Source organism: Corvus kubaryi, unplaced genomic scaffold (assembly GCF_017639235.1).
Source record: "Corvus kubaryi isolate FWS band 111438036 unplaced genomic scaffold, C.kubaryi_AGA036_p1.0 split1-37374, whole genome shotgun sequence".
Taxonomy (NCBI): domain Eukaryota; kingdom Metazoa; phylum Chordata; class Aves; order Passeriformes; family Corvidae; genus Corvus; species Corvus kubaryi.
In genome coordinates, this window is record NW_024582079.1 from 2,364,533 (window position 1) to 2,384,602 (window position 20,070).

The following is a 20,070-nucleotide window of genomic DNA, read 5'->3' on the forward strand; positions in this document are numbered from 1 at the left end:
GAGCTGCAGCAAGACCTTCACAATTGCCCAGAATTGGTTTTGCTCTCAAATGCCACTGGGGTTCCCCAACTGCAAACTGGAAAAGAGAATGTAATATATTCTTTTCCTTTCTATGTTCAACCCACCTCCAGAGCCAGATGGAGTGGTTTGGGCTGTAAGGGATTAAAGATATTCAAATTTCATGAGAAGGGGGAAATTTCTACCAGCAGTTTTTTGGTAGGTTGTCATATTTTATTCCACCTGGCCTAATTGTCTGACTCTCACCAAATGCTTTATTGCATTGTAAAGCATTCTGGGGCTGACAGACGCTATTTGAAATCAAATTCTGCTCTTCTCTGCAGCATTCCACATATCCAAGAATAACCCTTCTATAAGACATGCTATACAATATGGCATGGGTCCCACTCAGGCAAAAATCTGAGTGACTTGTAGAGTGCGTGTATTTTGCAAAGTAACCAACTGAGCAGTAGTCACCATATGAATGAAAAGTAATCACTTCTGCTGGGAAACTGAAGCCATGACACAGCTTCCATAATTCCTTCACCACAAGCCTGCATGCATCAGTGCCAGAGAAATTCCATAGCCAATAAAATGCCCGTAAGGAAATGGATGTGAAATCAGTTTAGTTTAAAACAAAATCCCTACAATAATGTACTTTATCACTATTCTGTTGGGAAAAAATAAAAAGAAGAAGTAAGTGTAGGACTTCATTCTGCGCAATAGGGTGACCAATAGGGACAGAAAGAGAAGGTTTGGGACACGTGGGTTTATGTAGATCATATGACCTCAATATTGATCACATGTTATTTACATGTGCTTGGAAAACGCGATCACACACATGTGAATCACATGTGAATAAATGAGATTGGATCCTAAAGTCATGAGAGCTGCTTGAAACTCCGTGTGTGAAATCAGTAGGCACAAACCCTAACCCGTGTAAGCTTTTTCTGGGAGTGGAAGATCACAGTGAAGAGTCCTGGCTGTCACACAAAAGGATTTCGTCTCTATTCCTTGCTCAGCGTCTGCACTGTGTCTGCAACAGAACTGTGACATGAAACGTCAGAGAAATCAACACAAACATCACCTGACCCCTCTCCCACCTACAGAAAGACCAAGAAATTGTATTGCTCACTTGTTCTCACAACTGCAGCCAGGCAAACATGCCCATCTATTGCCCACCCAAGTCCTATCCATTTTTGTCTCTTGGGCTCTTTCGTTCCTACTGCAAACAAGCTGAGCTGCCCAGCTGCTGCATGAGCATCCCCTTCCTTTTTCCATGGTGCCCATGGATCAGGGATGAGGCAGGGCAGGCAGGGCTGAGAACCAGCCCAGCTTTCCCCATCCTGCCCATGGTGGGCACAGATCCCTCCAGTACAGGCTGAAACACTCACCTTTTCTCAACAGCCAAGTTCCAGAGCTAAGCTGGAGAGGTTGGAGGCTATTCCATCTTTCCTCACACGGGCATGACAAAAGCTTCCCACTTCTGTCTACTGTTGAGCTTAGCTTAGTTTGCAGTTAGAGCGTTTTCAGAATGATGAGTGCTAATGAAGAGGGGTGAGGGCCTAGCTGGATGCAAGGTTTGTGCCCAAGGTTTTTAGCCAGAGCCTGGCAAAACCTCTGGTGTTTCCCAGGCTTATTTTCATTGGTCCCAGATGATGTTCCATGCCTGCACTGATGTCTATGCATCCTGTTTTTAGTCTGTTTGCCTATCTATTGCCCACCAAGTTTTTTATCCAGAAAAATTCCTATCAAGAAACAATAGATACATCAGTGGATCTGCACTCAAACTCCAGAGGCAAACACTCCTGCTTTGCTGAATATTTTGATATGTCATGTCATCCCACAAGGTGCTGGACATTCAATCCATGGCCCCAGCTGCGTTGCCAGACAGTGGGACATCCCAGGCAGTGTCCTGCACTGGGCAGCAATGTCCCTGCTGCTCTTGTCCCCACTGTGAACATGCACCAGCCACCCCTTCCCACAGGCTCAGGGCTTTTCCATGCACACTCACCTCCAGCATTGCATGTAGCTAGAAACCATCCACCAATTCCTGGTCCTGTCTCCCAGCTTGTCTGAGTCCCCTCTACTTGCCACAGCAGAAGAGAGACAGACACTGTAAGAGGCACTTCCTAGAAGGACCTTATTTTGCAAACAAGCACAGGATGGAGTGCCCTTTTTGCAGGCTATGAAATGGGTTTGCCAGGGATGCCTTGCATTGTTGAAATGTAATGACAAGGTTGATTCTAAATGTTGTGGCAGACAGATGGGATTCCTGGGGCTTTTGCAAGACACTGGGAGAAAGGAAGTTTTTTCCTAGACCAGGATGGCAAGGTGCAAGCTGCTTTCAGGGACACCCAGGTCACTTCATGCAATTAAAAGACTTTTATCAAAGACACACATTTCCCAATCCTCCAGTGCAGGAATTTTGTTTTTGTTAAAAAAATAAAAAAGAAAAGGAACAAATCCTGAAGTGCCTTGCCCTGGTTTTGCAGGGAATTGGCAGGTTCTCAAATCAAAAGTGTCTTATGCTGAGCAGCCTCCTCCCCAGCCATCCATGTGCTCCTGCACATCCCCTGGCAGCACTCTGAGACAATGGGCAGTGCTATGTCCTTCACTGCTGAGCTTCAGGCTGTACCCCACTAAATTCTGCCCAGCTTTTGGGGTAAAAGCTCAACCCCTGGAGCTGCCACCTGCTCTAAGGACAGTTCATCTTCTGGAGACTGCAACTACTTAAGGTGCCATCGCCCTGTGCTGCCAATGGGCTCTGCTCATGCAGGGTGACAGAAGGGACCAGCCCTGCTGGGAAACTGGGAAAATTTGGCCCTAATGCCTGTCAGCCAACAAGGATTAAATAATGACAAAGGGGATGATGGACACGGTGCCATGTTTGAGAGTAACAGACGGGAAGGTGCCGGGTTGCTGCAGCAACAAGGCTGGGAAGATGGGTTTTTCTCTTGGGAAGATGGGTTTTTCTTTCTCTTTTCACCTGCCAATCTTCCCCCCACGTCAGGGCTCTGCTGCTGAGGGAGATGAGCAGTGACATTTACACTCCCACTAACAAGCTGGTTCGGTGATGGGCAGCTCTGCAGGAGAGCGTCTGGTGTCACAGAGTCTGAGCAGAGAGGAGGGGAATGTCCTTTCAAGCAGATAGAATAATTTGGGACTTTTTGTTATTATGAGCATTACTAGGGCAGGATCACACATGGAAACAGCAGGCAGAGCCTCAGTGGGGCACTCAGGGCCTGGTCCTGCAGCTGATGGGAGAAAAGAGATGTCACTCCTGCCCAGAGAACATCTCTGCACATCCTGTGGGGAGAGGGAAGGAAGAAAAACAATATTAAAGGGAGGATGAGCAAGAAGTCAAGCATCACCACAGGAGCAGTTTCACTTCTCAGCCTGCTCATGGTAGCAGGCTGTGCCATCAGCCGTGCTCCTGCAGTTCAGCATTCCTCAGTGCCCCAGGAATCTGCCTTTGGTTCCTTGGGAGAAACCTTACTAGGGAAGCAGAAGTGAAAGGCTGCTTTCTCCCTCCCTGCAGCTTTGCCCACCACTGTGCCTCACAATGCTCTCCTTTGCCTTCTGGATAAGACAACTTTCAGTTCACCCAAACTGTCACAGTAACAGGAATAGCAGCAGTAAGAGTAATAACATTAACAATAATAATGCTACTGCAAAGTAAATGGAAGAAAAACATAACAGCCCCGAAATGAATTGTAGTGGTGATGCAGGAAACTGCTTTGGGTCGTCTCCTCTCTCTTACTGGTTGTTTTGCTGCTGGCATGAGGAGGAAAGTGGGAATTAAGTACCAGCAGCCTTTCCTGGTTGCCAGACTGCTCTGCCACTGCAGCCAGCTGAGGAGGTGCCTCATTGGACCATGAACCTCAAACTGAGGGTGGAAATAAATATCATGGCAAATAAACCCTGAAATTTGTGTATTCCCATGCCCAATAGCGCCAAGGAAGACAGATATCCTAAGGATCTATAGATGCAAGTCAAAGACCTGTGTATGGATTGCACTGATCCATTTGGTTGAGGGAGAGCATCAATAGGTTTTCTCTTGTCTGCAGTGTCATCCTTTTGCACAAAGCTTTGGGGTTCCTGATATTGTGGAGATTTCCACCCTTCTGTTAAATCAAGGTGAAAGTACAGGCTGACAATTATTAGTAATACACAGATAAACAGGCTGCTCTATCTGCATCCCTGTCCCATTCTTCCCTCTGAGCAGAGAGCGTGTGCTAATCAGCCACATTGCTTTAAGGAGCCAGGCTAAAAGATCAGGATGCTGAGGAGGGCAGCCCTCTTTTAGTGTCTTTATTCCTCCCTGAAGCTGGGGCAGCTCCTTCAGACTGAATTTAAAAAGGCAAAGTACCTGATATGTTGCAACACAATTTCCTCAGAGTAATTGCTCTGCTTTTCTGTATCTCCACTAAAAATCTCCCAGCATTTCCCAATTGGTGCTTAAAAGTGCACCCAACAATCTGCAGAGAAGAGATGGCTGAACAAATACACAGTCAAGCCTGGGGGGAAAACTGCATGAAGGCAGATTAGAAAAGACCAGATAAATAATCTTTCAAATATTGAAACTGCAGAAATTAAGAGGATATTTGCAGAAATCCCTCATTACAGAGAGCACACAGGAAGCATCAAGACTACAGCCTGACCAGTGCATGAAGGTGATACAAGGGAGAACCCCAACCTTCCCACCAGCACAAGGTGACAGCGGCGAGTCCCTTGCCAAAGTGATCAATCTGCAAAGCACAGAAAATGAGGTCACTTGTGGAGTTTTTTCCAGCAATGGAAACTCAGCAGAGATGGCCCCATAACAACCTCTGCCTCTTTCAGCAGAGGGTTCAGGACGGAAAGTTGCTCCCTATGGCACTGGAGCCCATGGCAGGAGCTCCAGCTGGGAAGAAGCTTGGCAGCTTACACTGGCAGTGGGTCAGGTGAAGGAGAAATAGAAGAAAAAATATCTTTTTAGCATTCTTGACTGGAACCCACTTTTCTGCTAATCAAAAAAAAAAAAAAGAAAAGATTACATTCTCTTCTGTTACAGGAGGTTTTTTTAATTTTGAAAATTCAGATGTTTTCGTGCCTGAGGGTTGACTTTTTTTGCCATCAAACCCTAATACAGAAAAAGACAGGATCCTTTGCAAAATGTACTTGCCTGAAAGCCTGTACCAGTGTCAGGCAGACCGCCCTGTACTGAAACCTTCCGTGCTCATGTTGGTATTCCAGTTTGGAGCCTTTCGACGTCACTCCAATATCCTTTTCTGTGTCCTGAATCCCCACCCTTCCCAAAAACTGTGGGTTGCTTCTTGTAAAACCTGCCAAGCCGAGCAAGTGAATCAACTGTCCTACAGGGGCAAGGAACAGGCTGTGCCACCCACCAGTCCACGTGTCCATGGAGTAGCAGAGAAGAACAGCAAGAACTGTGCAGAGGCTTCATTACCAGCTGCAGATGCTTCTACAGGCATCGATGTTATCCTTTAACTGTGTGGCTACATCTCAAACAAGCCACATGTGATTTTCCTCCCATGTCCACAGAGCAGGGCTGTCAATGCTGCTCAGACTCTGGTCGCCCCAACAGATTTGCACTGAGCTGTTGGGCTGGCCCTGGGGAATCTCTACTGGTAAATAGGTACTGAGTCGATATTGCAGAGCAGCAGCAAGCACGGAGCAGGGGACTCTGGTTCACTCTGGAGAAAGCCTGTCCTAGAAACAGGAGCCTTGCACATGGAGCTGAGCCCAGTTTGGGATCCTGTTGCTGCCCAGATTATTCTCACACCCCAGCTCAACCTGGTCATCGTGGAGGAGAAGGTTTTGAAAGCTGCATGGGGTGACATCAGGGTTAGGTGTGGGAACTTGGTTTCTCCTGCAGTAAAATGAGTCTTTCTGAGCCTTGTCTCTTCCCTAGAGAGCCATGACGATTCATTAGGCAATTGTAAAATCAGAATGTAGCTGCTGACTGAAAGTTGCAGCTCATTAATAGCCCTATTTATTGCCAACCAAATAATTAGCTTAGACATGCATCAGCAGGTCTTGAGTGCATATGAAATAACTGCCTTATTACATAGAAATCAAATGAGTTTCTGAGGACAGCTCAGGTGTCACCTCAACCCCAGAATCGAAAAGGAAAAGAAAAAAAAAAAGAAAAAAATCCCATCCACTTCGATGTGTTGCTCAGCAACAGAATTTGCGGGGGAAACAATCTAGGAATGAAGGAACGAGCATTTCCAAGAGAACAGGTTATTTCAGGCGAGACATCAGGGACAAGCAAATGTCACAGAGGAGGAAAACTTCCAATTTTTTTCCTCCTTTAATCAATAATTCAAACTAGGCATTTTGGGTAAAACAAGCATTTAAGTTAGCTGATTGAAAAACAGAGATCCCAAACCTTTACCAAGAGTCACATTGCTGAGAAAATGTTTATTTGTTTGTGTGAGGGAAATGTTAGATTTACTAGACGCTGAATTAAAAATTTAAGAATGCTCTTAGGAATGTCACTTGTTCATTTAAAGAGGAAGATGATGTAATGCCAGTACTGCTATGTTGTGGATATCATTCCCAGAGCAGTTCCATATTAATTTTGTTCTTCTCCTTCCCATGTGCCCTCCTTTCCCTCCCTTCTCCTTTTTCTTCCAGGACAAGACGAGCGCGCTGAGTCTCAGCAATGTGGCGGGGGTTTTCTATATCCTCATCGGTGGGCTCGGACTTGCCATGCTGGTTGCCTTAATCGAGTTTTGTTACAAGTCCAGAAGTGAATCAAAGCGGATGAAGGTGGCAACCCATTCCACGGCCTTTCACACCTTCTCTCTGATCCTCCCCCGGCTCCAAAGCTGCCTTCAGAGACGGATGCAGCCCAGACCATGGGTGGAAAGCCAGGACATAGGGATAATGAAGTGACTGTGTCATTCAACCTGCTAGAAAGGAGCAGGAGCATCTGAGGAAGCTGAAAGAGGGTCAAGTGGGCTGTCATGGGGAGCTGATGCAAGATCAGACATGTGGCAGAATGCTAATTCAAAATCCAGATATAGAGCAAAGCCATAGCACAAGCAGCAACAGAGACACATTGAAATTCCTTAAAATTAATGAAGGCAGACTATGGCAATGTGTGTGCAGCATGGATGAAGTGTGCTGGGGCTGGTGTGATACAGCCGTTGCTGCAATATGGAAAAATCCCCAAACCCAGGCTCTTAACAGAAGATAAAACTGGGGGAGCACAGTAATGATTCATATCCTGTTGTTCCCTTTGCTGGCACCCTGCTGGCACCATTTCCAGGCTGACAATACCAATATATGCTCAAAGTATTGTTGCCCTGGAATGGGTGATGTGGGCCTCCAAATTCCAGAATTATGGGTCCTCTTTGAGAGAAATTGGCCTCCAATATCTCCTGTAAAGGTTTTTATAACTCCACCCTGTCATGGTCTTGCAGAAGCGTATTTCCTACAGCCCAGGAGATCTGTTTCAGCCCTAAATTCTGGTGTGCCTGAGTTTCAGAGTGTTGTGTCAAGAGTGGATTAGATTTGAGAGCCTTGGGGATAAACATTTGTGCAGCATCTGTGGAGCAAGTATAGCTTGTCAATCCCTTATGCAGGTATCATGGTGTACAAGGAGGCAGTGGGACATGTAACACATCCCTTGTCTTCCTCATCTTGACCCCTCCCATGAGCATGGAATTTGTGATGAGCCTATGAAGCATGCAGTGAGTTTCAAAAAATCCAGATAGGTTTTTATTTCACTGAAACTCACCCAGAATCAAAAGGAAAATAAGCAACTGCTTCTTTGGGTTTTATGTCATCATTTTACAGCATGCTCGATGTTTTGTCAGCAATAATAACACTTCTAGTGCACTGAAAATGTGCTACAGCTCTTTTCCCATTGAGGTTCAGGAAATTCCACAGGCAATGAGAGGTACCTTGAGCATGGGGGTAAAATAATAGGAGCAAATAGTGTCCATGGAACTACAAAGATTAGATTATAATTTCTGCCCACTGAAAAGCCAGGTATGGCACAAATGCACTGCAAAAAAAAGTGTGAGAATGCAATAGTTCCATAGTTCTAGTCTTAAGGAGACTCTGCCCTGGTGCTGGTTCCCTTGTGTTCCTTGAAATGACCCTCTAACTCACATTAGTAGCAGCTTGTGGTGTTCTTGCCAGGTTAAAACCAATCTCATGGGAACAAATCAATGCTCCCAATGTTAACATCAGCTCTAAGTTTGTCCCTGACTGTCCCATCAGTGGCTGCCATGCAAAGCCAGTCAGCAGAGTCCAGGCTCTCTCTGGGATGTAGCTCAGGTGTTCCTCTGATCCCAGTCTCTGCTGAGCCAGTTCTTACAGATTCCCTGGGCGAGCTGCACATCCCAGCAGCCCAGGAGGCTGTTCCAGGCCTGGCAAGGCGCCAAGTTGAGTGGCTTTGAGTAGCTGTTCCAGATTTATCTGTTATGGATAATTCTTCACCTGACTACCCCAGTCCAGAAAGAATGATGGTGCCCTTGGAGATAGCTTGAATGCAAAGAAACCAAATTAGCTTTATCTTTTAGTTGAATTGTTCTAAGTAGGTAGTTTCCTTAGACTTCTGAAAGCAAACATTTCGGATGTATCTGGAACAGGAAGATGAAATTTTGTTTCCTGAATTAGGCTTGCACTTCCTGGTTACCTCAGTCATCACTGTAGACAAAAACATAGGCACATGCTCAAGTTCTCACATGAGGAAAGTTAAACATATGTTTGCAGTGAGTCAGAGTCCACCGTGCATAACAGCCCTGGAGTAGCAATAGCATCTCTATGGGGGAAGTGTGTAAAATACCTCTGCTCAGATCCAGGATGACTGTTCTTATGTTGTAGAGTTCGAATAGATTTTTGGCATATGGCACTGATGCTTTATACCCCAAAATACTGCTGAAACATTTAATTTTGCATGTAGAAGAGGTGTGAATGAACAGAGCAGATGCAGTGGGGACATGCAGAAAGTGAGAGCCTGAATGAAGACAAGGAAGGGGAGAACAGTGACAGAAAGACAATACTGGTTAATATTGTAATTTCTCCAACATTGCAAAGGACAGGGGGAGACCCCCCCGTCTTTCCTAAAAAGGGTTTTTGTTTAATCCCACAGCAATCAATCAACGAAGCCATACGGACATCAACCCTTCCCAGGCCGGCTGCAGCAGGAGGCAGTGGAGAAAATGGACGTGTGGTCAGCCACGATTTCCCCAAATCCATGCAGACGATCCCATGCATGAGCCACAGCACTGGCATGTCCCTGGGAGCTACGGGATTATAATCGGCCTTTTGACCCATTGCCTGGGTGAGAGCAGGGGCAGCCCAACTCCACCCCTCCAGAGCCAAAAAACATACCCAACACCAACAAGACAAACGATGATGACAGAAGGGACAATTGGATGGATCTTCTCAAGGAAATCAAATCAATTTCCCTTTTTATTTGCAAACAGATCCACTGGCAGGAGAACAGAAACAGGTCTGTACTGCAATAAGGAGAGTGTAATGGGATTTTACAGACTCGTGAACCATCCCTGATCAAAGAACCACTGGAACACTAATGAGGACTATGCCATTTTGTTTTAACTTGGTTGTTAATAAGTCTTAGTGTGTGCAATATATATATTTTTTCTTACTAATTCCTGTGGTGTCAGGGTAACATCAGCCCTTTCCCCCTTCCCTGCTCAGTCCTTCAATCTGGTTTAGTTTGGGATGCAAACCACAGTGTCTGAGCTACTAACAGCAAAAAAAGAAAAACTGATACGTGGCAAGTTGACCTCTGTGCAGGGTGTCAGCATTGACCTCTTATGTCCATCGTGATCCTGCCTTTGTTGTTCTGTGGTGAACTCGGGCTGTGGAGTTATCGCAGCGAGGCAGATGGAGCTGCCCCCGGCTCTCCCTGCAGCAGGAAGGACTCGATGCAGGAGGAAAGCTGAACAAAAACATGAGGTTGTTTTACAGGGGGCAAAGTCATGGGTGAGTTTGGAAACCCCAGGTAGCGTGAGGACAAAGCAGCAATTCTTCCAGAGAGGATGAGTGGGCATTCAAGAGGAGAATCACGTGCCTGGAGTGGAGAGTGGCAGACTGGAGCAGAGGGTTGGTCTAAGGTCACGGTCGGCTGCTGAAGAGGGAAAGTAAATGTGGTATTCCCCTCACGTGTGACTCTCCTGCCCAGGTTATCGGGGGCTAATAAGCAATTGTGAACCATTTCTTCATTGCTTAGCTTCTGTGTGTGCTCCCTTTCTGGTGGTCACATAAGGGAACCACCTCAAGCCAGGAATAGACCGTCTCCAGACATCCAGCTGTAGACAGCTGCCAATTAACCAGCGCAACGTGCCACAAGTCATGGGGCTGCAATGGGAACACCCCTGCCCTTCTGCTCTGAAATCCCTTTATGGCCATTCTTTTCTAACTAAGAGGGACATTTTGTAGATAGTTGGCCAGAATGGATTCGTGGAAGGAACTGCTGAAGCAAACCAAGGAAGAGATCCTACAAGAGCTTAATTCAAGCCACCATGACATTCAGCAGCATCAGTGCTGGTCACACTCAGTCTCCCCATCAAGCTGTGGCCTGTCTGGGTACAAAGCCAGCCGTAGCAGATTCCCACTTGTGTCCTTAGAGAGTGGGAAGCATCCACAAGCCAGGAAAGCAGGTTGCTGACCCCAGACTTGGTCAGCAAGAAACCCACAGTGCCAGACAGCCAGCTGGGGGTCCAAGCACAGGCCTGGAGATCAAGCGGGCAGGAATGGTTTCCCAGAACTGCACAAAAGGTTCATTCTGTGAATCTCTGTCATGGACAGACAAATGCTTCCCACCCTGGTGGGCCTGAGGCACCTCAGGAGTGTGACATCCTCAAGTGAAGGATTCCCAGGGGAACATCTGGTGAGGGAGAAGATCTGTGGAGCAGAGGCTACAGTGAGCCCACTTAGCCTGGTTCCATCTCACTGATGGCAAATAAAGTTCAAAGGTTCTCACAGAATCCGACAAACATCTGTCCAGGGACTGAGCTGCTACTGGAGCTTTCTGAGCTGCTTTTTCTCATTTTCTTTTCTCTTTTCTGTTTTTTGCAACATAGCAAGAGAGGAGCCGTGAAAGAAGGGAGGCAGGTGAAGAGAAAATGATGCAGGCAAATGACTGGCACAGGTCTATGAGGAGAATCTGGAAGTAAGACTGGAAGCTGTGTGAATACCAGTTTCCATTAGTGTATGACTGTGCAGAGCAATACATCTACCACCTTTAACACCAGCCTGGTCTGAAGCATCTGCTCCACTTACCCACTCGTCATGCAACAATTTGGAGACCAGCAAGTCAGAGTCAAGGTCCTAAGCCTTGGCACAGCATGTCTTGTGCCAATGTTTTCCTCTCCACAACTGGGAACCATTGTGATCTTCACCTCTCATCACTGAACATGAACTCTGTTATCAACCACTCCAAACACCACTTCAGGGTGGTGTTTCTGTTGTTCATCATTATTTTTAACCTGCTTTTCTTACTTTAACTTCAGTTCTGTGTAACGCTAGCACAGTGGAGGAATTCTTACCATCACAAGCTCCTGTTTCCATGCCCAGAGCCCTCAGATGAGTCTCCTGACCCAGCTCTTGTCATGTCCCAGGCCAGTGTGGTGGGAACAGGCTGCTGATACCCACCAGTGCCCCATCCTTCTCCAGGAACAGGACCCCGTGGCAGCAGGTCACAGCAGCTGGACAGTCTCGTGAGCAGAAGAGCAGTGCTAGGACTGGCCACCTGTGACATGAAGATAGGAGATGCAGCTGTCAAAGACTTTTGATCAGCGGAGGGGTTACAAAAAAAAAAAAAAAGAAAAAAAAAGATGAATAGGACAAAAGCGTGGAAAATGTAAACTTGTAATACGTATTTTTACTACACTTTTCTTAAAAATAGAGTAATGGTAAAACTCTTAAAGACATTGACATTTTTTCTCTAAAGGATTCCATATTTAACAGTTTTGGCTTTCATTAAATTTTGCTCTTTGGTACCTGGATCTTTTATTTAACAGCTGTATTTGTTTTAACTCTCTTTTGGTTTTTCTTTCTTTTATTTTTTTTTTTCTTTTGGCAGTACTGCAAAGGATTTTGCTTTATCAAATGCAATGGTGTTTTTCTTTTCACATTCTCTTTTTTTCAAGCAACATTTTTATTGGTAATTATTATTTACACAAAAAAAAAGGAAACTATCAGCTGGAATTTTAGAACCAAGGATCCATGATCCATTTCTCATACCTGTCCATGCCGTTTTGTGCCAGTGCTGGATGTGTGGAAATGAAAATTATGTTACCCCTCAGGCAATATTACCCAACCTGAATCAAAAGAGATTTCTTTGATTATTGCTGTGTCTGACTTGTGAACAGCAGCTGAATAAACTGCTTCAGGTTGAAATTGGGAATCTATCTAATATTTACCCAAGAGTCAGGAAACTAAATATTCATTGGGTTCAAAATTAATGATTTTGCTTTGTTTGGAGTCTTGTGGGGTTATTTTTTGAGGCAGGCTATTAGACGATTTTAGCTTGTTTTTACAGAGAGAGAAGACGTGGCCAGCTCAGAGAAAACTCAGAACCAGCACTGGTCCAAAAATCCCTACCAGGATCAGCTTTCCTAGGAGCTCCCATGCTGTTTCAGAGGCTTGGACATTTAGGATGCTTCTCACTCAGTTTTCACACAATTGACCTGTTAACTTCCTCATCTAAAAGCCTGCTGAAGGGGGAAGGAGAGGAGGAATTAAAGGGTGTAGGCCACTTATCCAAATACTGACAACTACTGAGGTAAACTGCACCCATTAATGTCATGCTCTTGTGGAGCACTTGGTGTCACAGAGCTGAAAGGACGTCCCTTCCCATATCCTCATTCCCAGTTATCATTTGGGAAAGCAAGTGCAAAGGCAAAGCAAGTGCAAAGGCACAGAAGTGCCTTTTGACCAGGCATCCCACAGGGCCAAGGTTAGAGAACCAAGATCTCCAGCATCCACAAGCGGTGTTTTACCCACTGGTAAGTTTTAAATATAGAATCAGCAAGGGACAGAATTAATACGTTTTGAAAGGGGCAGTGAACCCTGAAGCTTCGAAGAACAAGAGATTCCCAAGCACTGGGGCCTGAAGGAGAGGTTTCCCAAGGGCAGGCTATGCTGGATCAGCCCAGTTTGGTCTTCCACAATTCCCTAGGTATCCAGTACTGTGATATGGGCTTGGATTCTGTCACAAAACGCCCTTCTTGCTCAGTGATTCACTCTTGGTTCTCAGGGAGATTGCAAAAATGCACAAGAAACATTCCTTTATATCTTAGCATAAACAGGACAAAATTTCCTCCTAGTGGCAAAAGCAAATATTCCTTGTAATAGTCTCCAGCAAGAGTCCTTCAGCAGTTGGTGAAGCAAAAAAAACCTGACTGAACCCTGAAGTGCAGCAGGAGAGCAACAGATGCATTGCCCAGTCCATTCCTTTGCTATGGGGTCAGGACTCAGAGCTGGGATGATCCAAAAAGATTTGGCTGGGCTTGTTTGTTCTACCTGCCACCAAGAGCAAGGAGAACTTAAATCATCTAAGTTCAGGGAAGGGACAGAGGGTGCCTCAAAATGTTCTGTGAACCAGTGGGTGCCATTGGCCTGTTCAGCTCCAGCAACTCAGTGCCATGTGTCTGTCAAAAGTTTTGGGAGACATGGGGAAGTTTTCACTGTGAACACAGGCTCCTGCTCAGTTTCACACAACATGGTCAGTCACCCAGGGCTCACACGTGGCTCTGGGTCCCAGGAGAACATTTCTGTGCACGTTTCTAATGTGTCCACCACAGAGGCACATGTCAGAGCTTAGGCATCACCTTGAGGATGGGAACACATGGGTTCCTACCAGCAAAGGTACCAGCTTAATCCCAAATACCTTTTGGAGACCTGTGTGGTCTGTTCCCTGATGGCTTTTGTGGCTGCTGGCCCCTCCTGAACACAGATACCCCAGTTACCTCCGTGTTACCCATGAGTATAAATCAGAGTGTCATCCACCAGTGCTGGTTTTGTGTCTTGGTACTGCACTGCTGACTGAAGCCCCCGTGCTCTCATCTCTGATACCCAGTTAATTAATTAAATAACAGAAACATCAGGATATCATGGTGCCATGCACACCTGTCCAGCAGCCTGCAGGAGGGCAGGGCTTTTGGGGCAAAATCCACATGGAAGCCCCGACTCCACGTTGCTCCAGCTTCATAACAAAGATGACACCACTCCAACCTTCCTTCTTACAAAGAGCTGCTCTGGTTTTTGCAGATACTTGGTCCTGATGGTTTGACTGTACAAGAGGGATGAATTTAGTGTGCAAGAACCTGGATTTGGTTCTCCTAGGCATAGATCACTCCATCAGAATCCTGACTATTCCCACCCTGGGATTCTACACTCAGTATCACTTTCCATTTTCCTTCTGTCCATCTCTCCTCCATCTGTACATCAATACCACCCTCAGCACTGCCAGTTTCTCCTCTCCAGGACCTGGAATAGGCTCTGGGTTTGTACACGGTGTTCTCTTAGAAGTGGGTAAGTCTCTATCAACATATACCTTTAGAAAGCAAATTAACTTTGGGATGGGGCAGAGGTGTGAATCCAGCTCCACCGTGGGCAGAAGTGATCCCATAACCCCTCACACTGTCCTTGGGCAGCAAGGAGCCCTTCTGCAAATGGGCTGTTCTGTGGAGCCACAGCCCTGCAAAGTGCTGGGTTACCTGGCTGTTCCCAGAGCTCTTGGACTAATCTCCCTTTTCCCAGTGTGCACTTCTCCGAGGGAGGCATTTCTGTCTGGCTGCCAGGAGAAAATCTGGCTTGGGGATGGAGAGGGGCAGGGTGCTGGGAATCACCTCCATCGAGTGAACTCACCTGCTGAACCTGTGCAAAGGAGAGCTGTCTCTAGAGCAGTGCAACTGCAATCCTCACCCCCAGAAGGGTAATCACACCCCTTTCTCGTGCACTAGCATGCATACACAGATATTGAGATGCCTTTGAGAGCCCAAATTAGCTGTCAAGGTACCTTCCTATTCCTAAGGATCAATAGGGTATAAAGTAACAGCCACAAAGTGTGTTCATTACTCTGCAGGGCTGGTTTAACACACTCTCTGGATCCCTTCGGCAGTAATTCCTTCCCCGTTTGAGCTGGCATCAAAATTAATGGCATGTCGTGTTCTATAAGTCCTGACTTTTCAGATGAAAGGCACATGGTGTTGTTCACATCAGTGTTACAGTGTAATAAATCAATGCTTTCCCATTGGAAGGATTTCAGACGATTTCACAGCTTGCTCTCAGGAACTCAAAAGGCAATGTCTGCCAGGCCACTGGACCATTAAAAAAGGAGTTTACATACACACAGAAAAAAGAGGGGAAACCCCAACATTTCATTGCAGTATTGTTGCCTGTTTCACATAGGACACTGGGGCCAGGGCAGCAATGCCAAAATTTCCTCAGGCCCCGTCTCAAGAGGTGGTGCACAGGCAAAGGGAGCACATTCCCTGTGCCAAGGAGGCTGTGGACAAGGCCAGCAGAGGCTGGGAGGGTCTCACTGGATCAAATAGAAGCAGAGACAAAAGCAGAGTTTGCCTTCTTACTGCCTGACCCTAGAAAAAACCACTCCAAATGTCCAGAAAAGCAGCAGGAAAAGGGAAGAGGAGCAAGGCCAGGACAGAGCACCCAGCAAACCCCCAAAAGGTGCCCACACAGCTGCTGTCCCAGCTTTTGTGGAAGCTGCTGCCCACAGAGAAGTTCACTTACTTAACCTCATCTTTACCAAGTAAAACTTAAATTCCTCTGCTCCCAGGAGCATGTGTAAGACGGGAAGAGGCTGAACTTGAAAGGGGAGCCGTTTTGTTGCTTCAAATTAGCTCAAACTGCGTGATGAGCTTTCCTCACTTCAAAACCAATGTTGTTAACCTTGAAATCTGCATTATTAATATTTCAACATGAGTCCCATCAGGAGCTGCCACAAGAGCTCTCCTGGACTCGTGACAGCTCGTCCTGTTTGATTCTAATCATATATGAATGCATGAGTTAAGAAGATATCATTAAAAGTACATTAAGTTTAATTATGCTAGCAGCCGCAGACAGTGGGAGCATCGGCTTAATGCAGAATGCATAATTAGATCAGACCTAATCCATTAGATCCATATTTGTTAAAGAAAATGCTCCTCATCTATAAGTGTCACTGCAAAGTGATCCATAGGCTTTGGAGGAACAGCACCGTTTTCTGGGGGCTACTGCCCTCCCACCCCTCTGCCCTCCTCCCTGCCCGTCACCCCTGTGCACGCAGCTGAGCCCTCCCTCAGCTCCAGTTTAACAAAAGCACACAAAAAACAAAGCAAGGAGATCCTCTGCCTGGGCAGCCAAGCCCTGGAAATGTGCTGCGGTGATTTAAGGGGGTATGGACCCAGATCTCCTTTGCAAGGACCTGGCCACATCAGAGGGTCTGTAGATGCAGGAATGCACCCAATCCCAGGTGGGTGTGTGGCCTCAAAACCCAGTTTCACCAGTGCAGCCAAGCTCAGGGATGGAAAAAGATGATGCCTTTACACAGACTCCAGGGATATTGGCTGCAGAGTGGCTTAGGACAGCCATCCAAACAGAACAAAAAAAGACAAAAATAAACCAAAATAAGGAAAGCAAAAATATTTCATCTCCTTCTTGGGATGAACCAGCTCTCTCCAGTAACACCAGGAGGGTGCTGGCACGGGCCTGCACCTGTGACAGCAGGGAAGGTGACACATCCCTTTTCCCAGCAGCACAGCCCTGCAAACCACCCACTGCATTGCTCTGCCAAGCCACAGCATTCACAGGAAACCACCATCACCAGTGGGAGCCATGGGTAGTCACCCCCATCTTCACCCCACAGCAGGGATAACCAGCACCAGCAACCCCACACACCCCCAAGCAGCCTCACCACAGCAGGGACACCAAATCTGCCACTGCCTGAGCCCGCAGGTAATCAGGCTGCTGTGGTCTGGTGATTCTCAGCTGGAGTATGGTGGATCCTGCAGCCATGTGCTTGTCCCGTGGAGTGATTTCAGCAGCATCTCCAGCCCAGACCCCATGGCAGTGCCCACTGTCTGGGCAGGGCATTGCCCAGCTCCTGGGGGCAGTCCCAGAGATGCACCTCGCTGAGCTGCTGTGAAATCACGGGGTACCCACTGCCGCCCTGCTCACTGCAGAGGGGTGAATTTACCACGAGTCTTCACCTGCCGCAGGTTGCTCACACTCATTGTCCACAGACTGACTCAGCTCTGCTCTGGATGTGGGGAGGTTCTGTGAAAGCTGAGGTCCCAGTCCCACTGGTGGGGGATCTCAGCTCGTGTCCCCTCCAGCCTGGAGACAGAGCAGGCTAGAAAGGGGAAAAGGTCAAGGCCACCATGTGACATGGGAGTGAGCGCAGGAGCAGTTGTGGTTCAGGAGGGAACCCCAGAGCTCTGTGTTTGCTGGCACTCATCACAGGCAGGGGACACTTTACGGCTCAAGTGAGCCCTCTAACACCTGCCTAAGTGCTGAATATTATTGCTATTAAAATATAATGGCCTCTCACTGCCTCTCCTCTGTGGAGCTGGATAGCAGCTGTGGTTGGGAAGCCACAGCACAGAGCACAACCCCAGAGGCAGGGCAGAGGGACGGGATTTAAAGCTTTCTGAAAGCACCTTTCACAGCCAAGGGCCAGCTCCAAATGGACCACAATTACTGGTTAGACAACAACTGAGATTTCCATAAAGAGTTCTGAATAAATCAACTGCTGACTTAGGTTTGGATAGGGCTTTTTGATTTGTTTATTTATTTTGGGAGAGAGAAAGTCCCTTCCAGCCCACTGTATCCATATTTCATTTTCATCCTTGCCACTTTCATCCCATCTCCAGCCTGCGTATGCAGACAAGGGTGACACGGGGAGGTTGGTCTGTGCCATGGGGTCCAGCAGTGGATGGGATGGGGTCAGCAGTCCAGGCATCCCCTTTTGCCCCCCTTTTGCAAGGCTGTGGCACACCAGTGCTGTCCTGCCCACTGAAAAGGGTCTCCTTCTCAAAGGGGGTTTGAGGAACCCCATGGCTCTTTCCTTGCCACAGAGGTGGTTTCCATGCTGTCTTTTTTAGGGCTTTTAGTTGACAGTGCTCATCAGCATCTCTAATTCCAGTCTAATAAACATGGGGAAATACTGGCTAAAGGCTGCTGGGGTTTTCTTTCCCATCTGTGTGCTGAAGTCCTGGCTCAGCCGAATAGGAAGAGACACGGCGAAGAGTTGGGAAAACTTTCTCCCTCTAAGGAAGCAGTTGAATTGTAGTGAGTTGTGTATACTCCTAGCTCCTGATGGACTTTTTGAGTGGAGGATATTTGGGGAAATATTGGAAGCAATCTAAACTCACAAGGTCTTTTAGAGGAAACATTGATCTCCCTAAATGGGCAGCAATTGATATGTTCAAAGAGAGCATTGTGTGCATTCCTGTTTGCACTGTGTGCACCTGAGTGCCATTTAAAAGTAAAGGAGAAACCCCTCCAAAAAAAACCAAATATGAGCACAAAGATCAGCTCTTTGCAGAAAGAAACTCGAGGACCTTTGTGTCCTCATCAATGCCCTTTGGTGTGATAATCCACATGGCAAGATGAAAGGATAACCCCTGGTGCTGTTAATTGTTCTTTCCAAAGGAAAGCAATTAAACTACTGCATTCACTGAGCAATCAAAGGGAAATCTAAGTTAACCCCTCTGTGGCCACTTTGCCCCAGCCCAAGTTCTGACATCCCTGATGGGAGATGGGTTATAGCTGCAACTGTGGCAGTCACAAGCCACACACTTTCAGAGACTTGTAAGCAAATTTTAGGCTCTAACAACCCCCTCTGAGATCCCACCAGACATCTGGCAGAATTCAGCAAGATGTCACATATCTCCATCTCTGCTCTAATATATTTTGACTGGATCGTGACACAGCCACATGACCACAGTGTGATCAGCTTTTAGGTTTCATTTGAAGAAGTGTTTTCACTCTGGTGTAAGAGAAATCTCCCCACCCCTCACAGACCATATGCCACATTTTTAGTACATTTGCTGATTAACCAGAAAGCAGTAAGAGAGCTTGAACACTGCTCCAGTGACTCTGGGATCCTCTTATAAACCAATTGGCACAGAAAGGGTTGCATCCCCTGTTCCTTTCTGAAAAAAAACACAAACTAACAGAAAGATCCTCATGGTATCAGTGGTGCTCCCTGAGAAGTCCAGGTGGAAGGACAGGTCACTTCCCAGCATCCTGGCTCCCAGGGGGCTCCTCTCCTCTACAATCACCAGGTCACCCCACACCCCCTCTGTGTTTCTTGAAAGGGCCAAAAAGACAATTCAGAAAGACATTTTCAAGCTTAAGAAATGCAAAGCCCAGGTGCGTGGCTTTGCAGCAAATGCTCTGAGTCCAACCTGCTAGGTCCTGCAATTAGCTGGGACTTCAGGACATCAGCACTGCCTCTCTCCACAGGGCACAGGGATGGCTTTCCAAGACAGGCACCTCATCCCTGTTGTTCCCAGAGTTGCCTGATGCCACACAGAGGGCCACACGTGGGCACGGTGGGGTGTAAGGGTCTGTGTCTGGGGCTTGGTGGAAAGAGGATTAACACCCCAACTATGAGCTGCAGAGCTGGGCTGGACTGGGAGGAACTGGGAGATTGCCAGGAGCTAGAAAGGCGTGCTGGGAGAGTAGGGAGGGCTTTGCTGGGAGAGCTGGGGCAGGAGGCACGGCTGGGATTTCGGAATCTGTCACTGCCTGCATCCCATCACTGCCTTCATCCTCTCCTGGAACTCTGGGGAAGATGGGAAAAAAGGCACTCGCTTGCTTTTAATACCACGGGTAGGAGGGGAAACTCTCAGTGCCTTCCTCCTTCTGGCTTCTGAGCTGTGCTCCAAGCAGGCGTGTAGGAAGGAAAGCTTCCTTATCCCAGCCTGTGGGACTGGCGCTTAATCCCTTCAACAGCACGGAGTTCTTCAGCTGCTGACAGAGACAGGAGGCTGCTGTGCAGGAATAATGGGAGGGAGATTAAAAGGGGTCAAAAGAGAGCCTAAAAACTGCTGAATTGTGTGTCTGGGG

General features: G+C 47.1%; 1 protein-coding gene across 2 annotated transcripts in view; it reads left to right on the forward strand.

The window, feature by feature from the left end:
• Positions 1 to 12,390, forward strand: part of LOC121657791 (glutamate receptor 1) — a 119,964-nt gene extending 107,574 nt beyond the window's left edge. For both annotated transcript variants that reach the window (XM_042013887.1, XM_042013886.1), the window contains exons 15-16: positions 6,643 to 6,777; positions 9,092 to 12,390. In XM_042013887.1, coding sequence (XP_041869821.1) covers positions 6,643 to 6,777; positions 9,092 to 9,280 — 324 coding nt within the window. In that variant the 3' untranslated portion in view covers positions 9,281 to 12,390. The remainder of the gene's footprint in view (positions 1 to 6,642; positions 6,778 to 9,091) is intronic.
• The last annotated feature ends 7,680 nt before the right edge of the window (positions 12,391 to 20,070 follow it).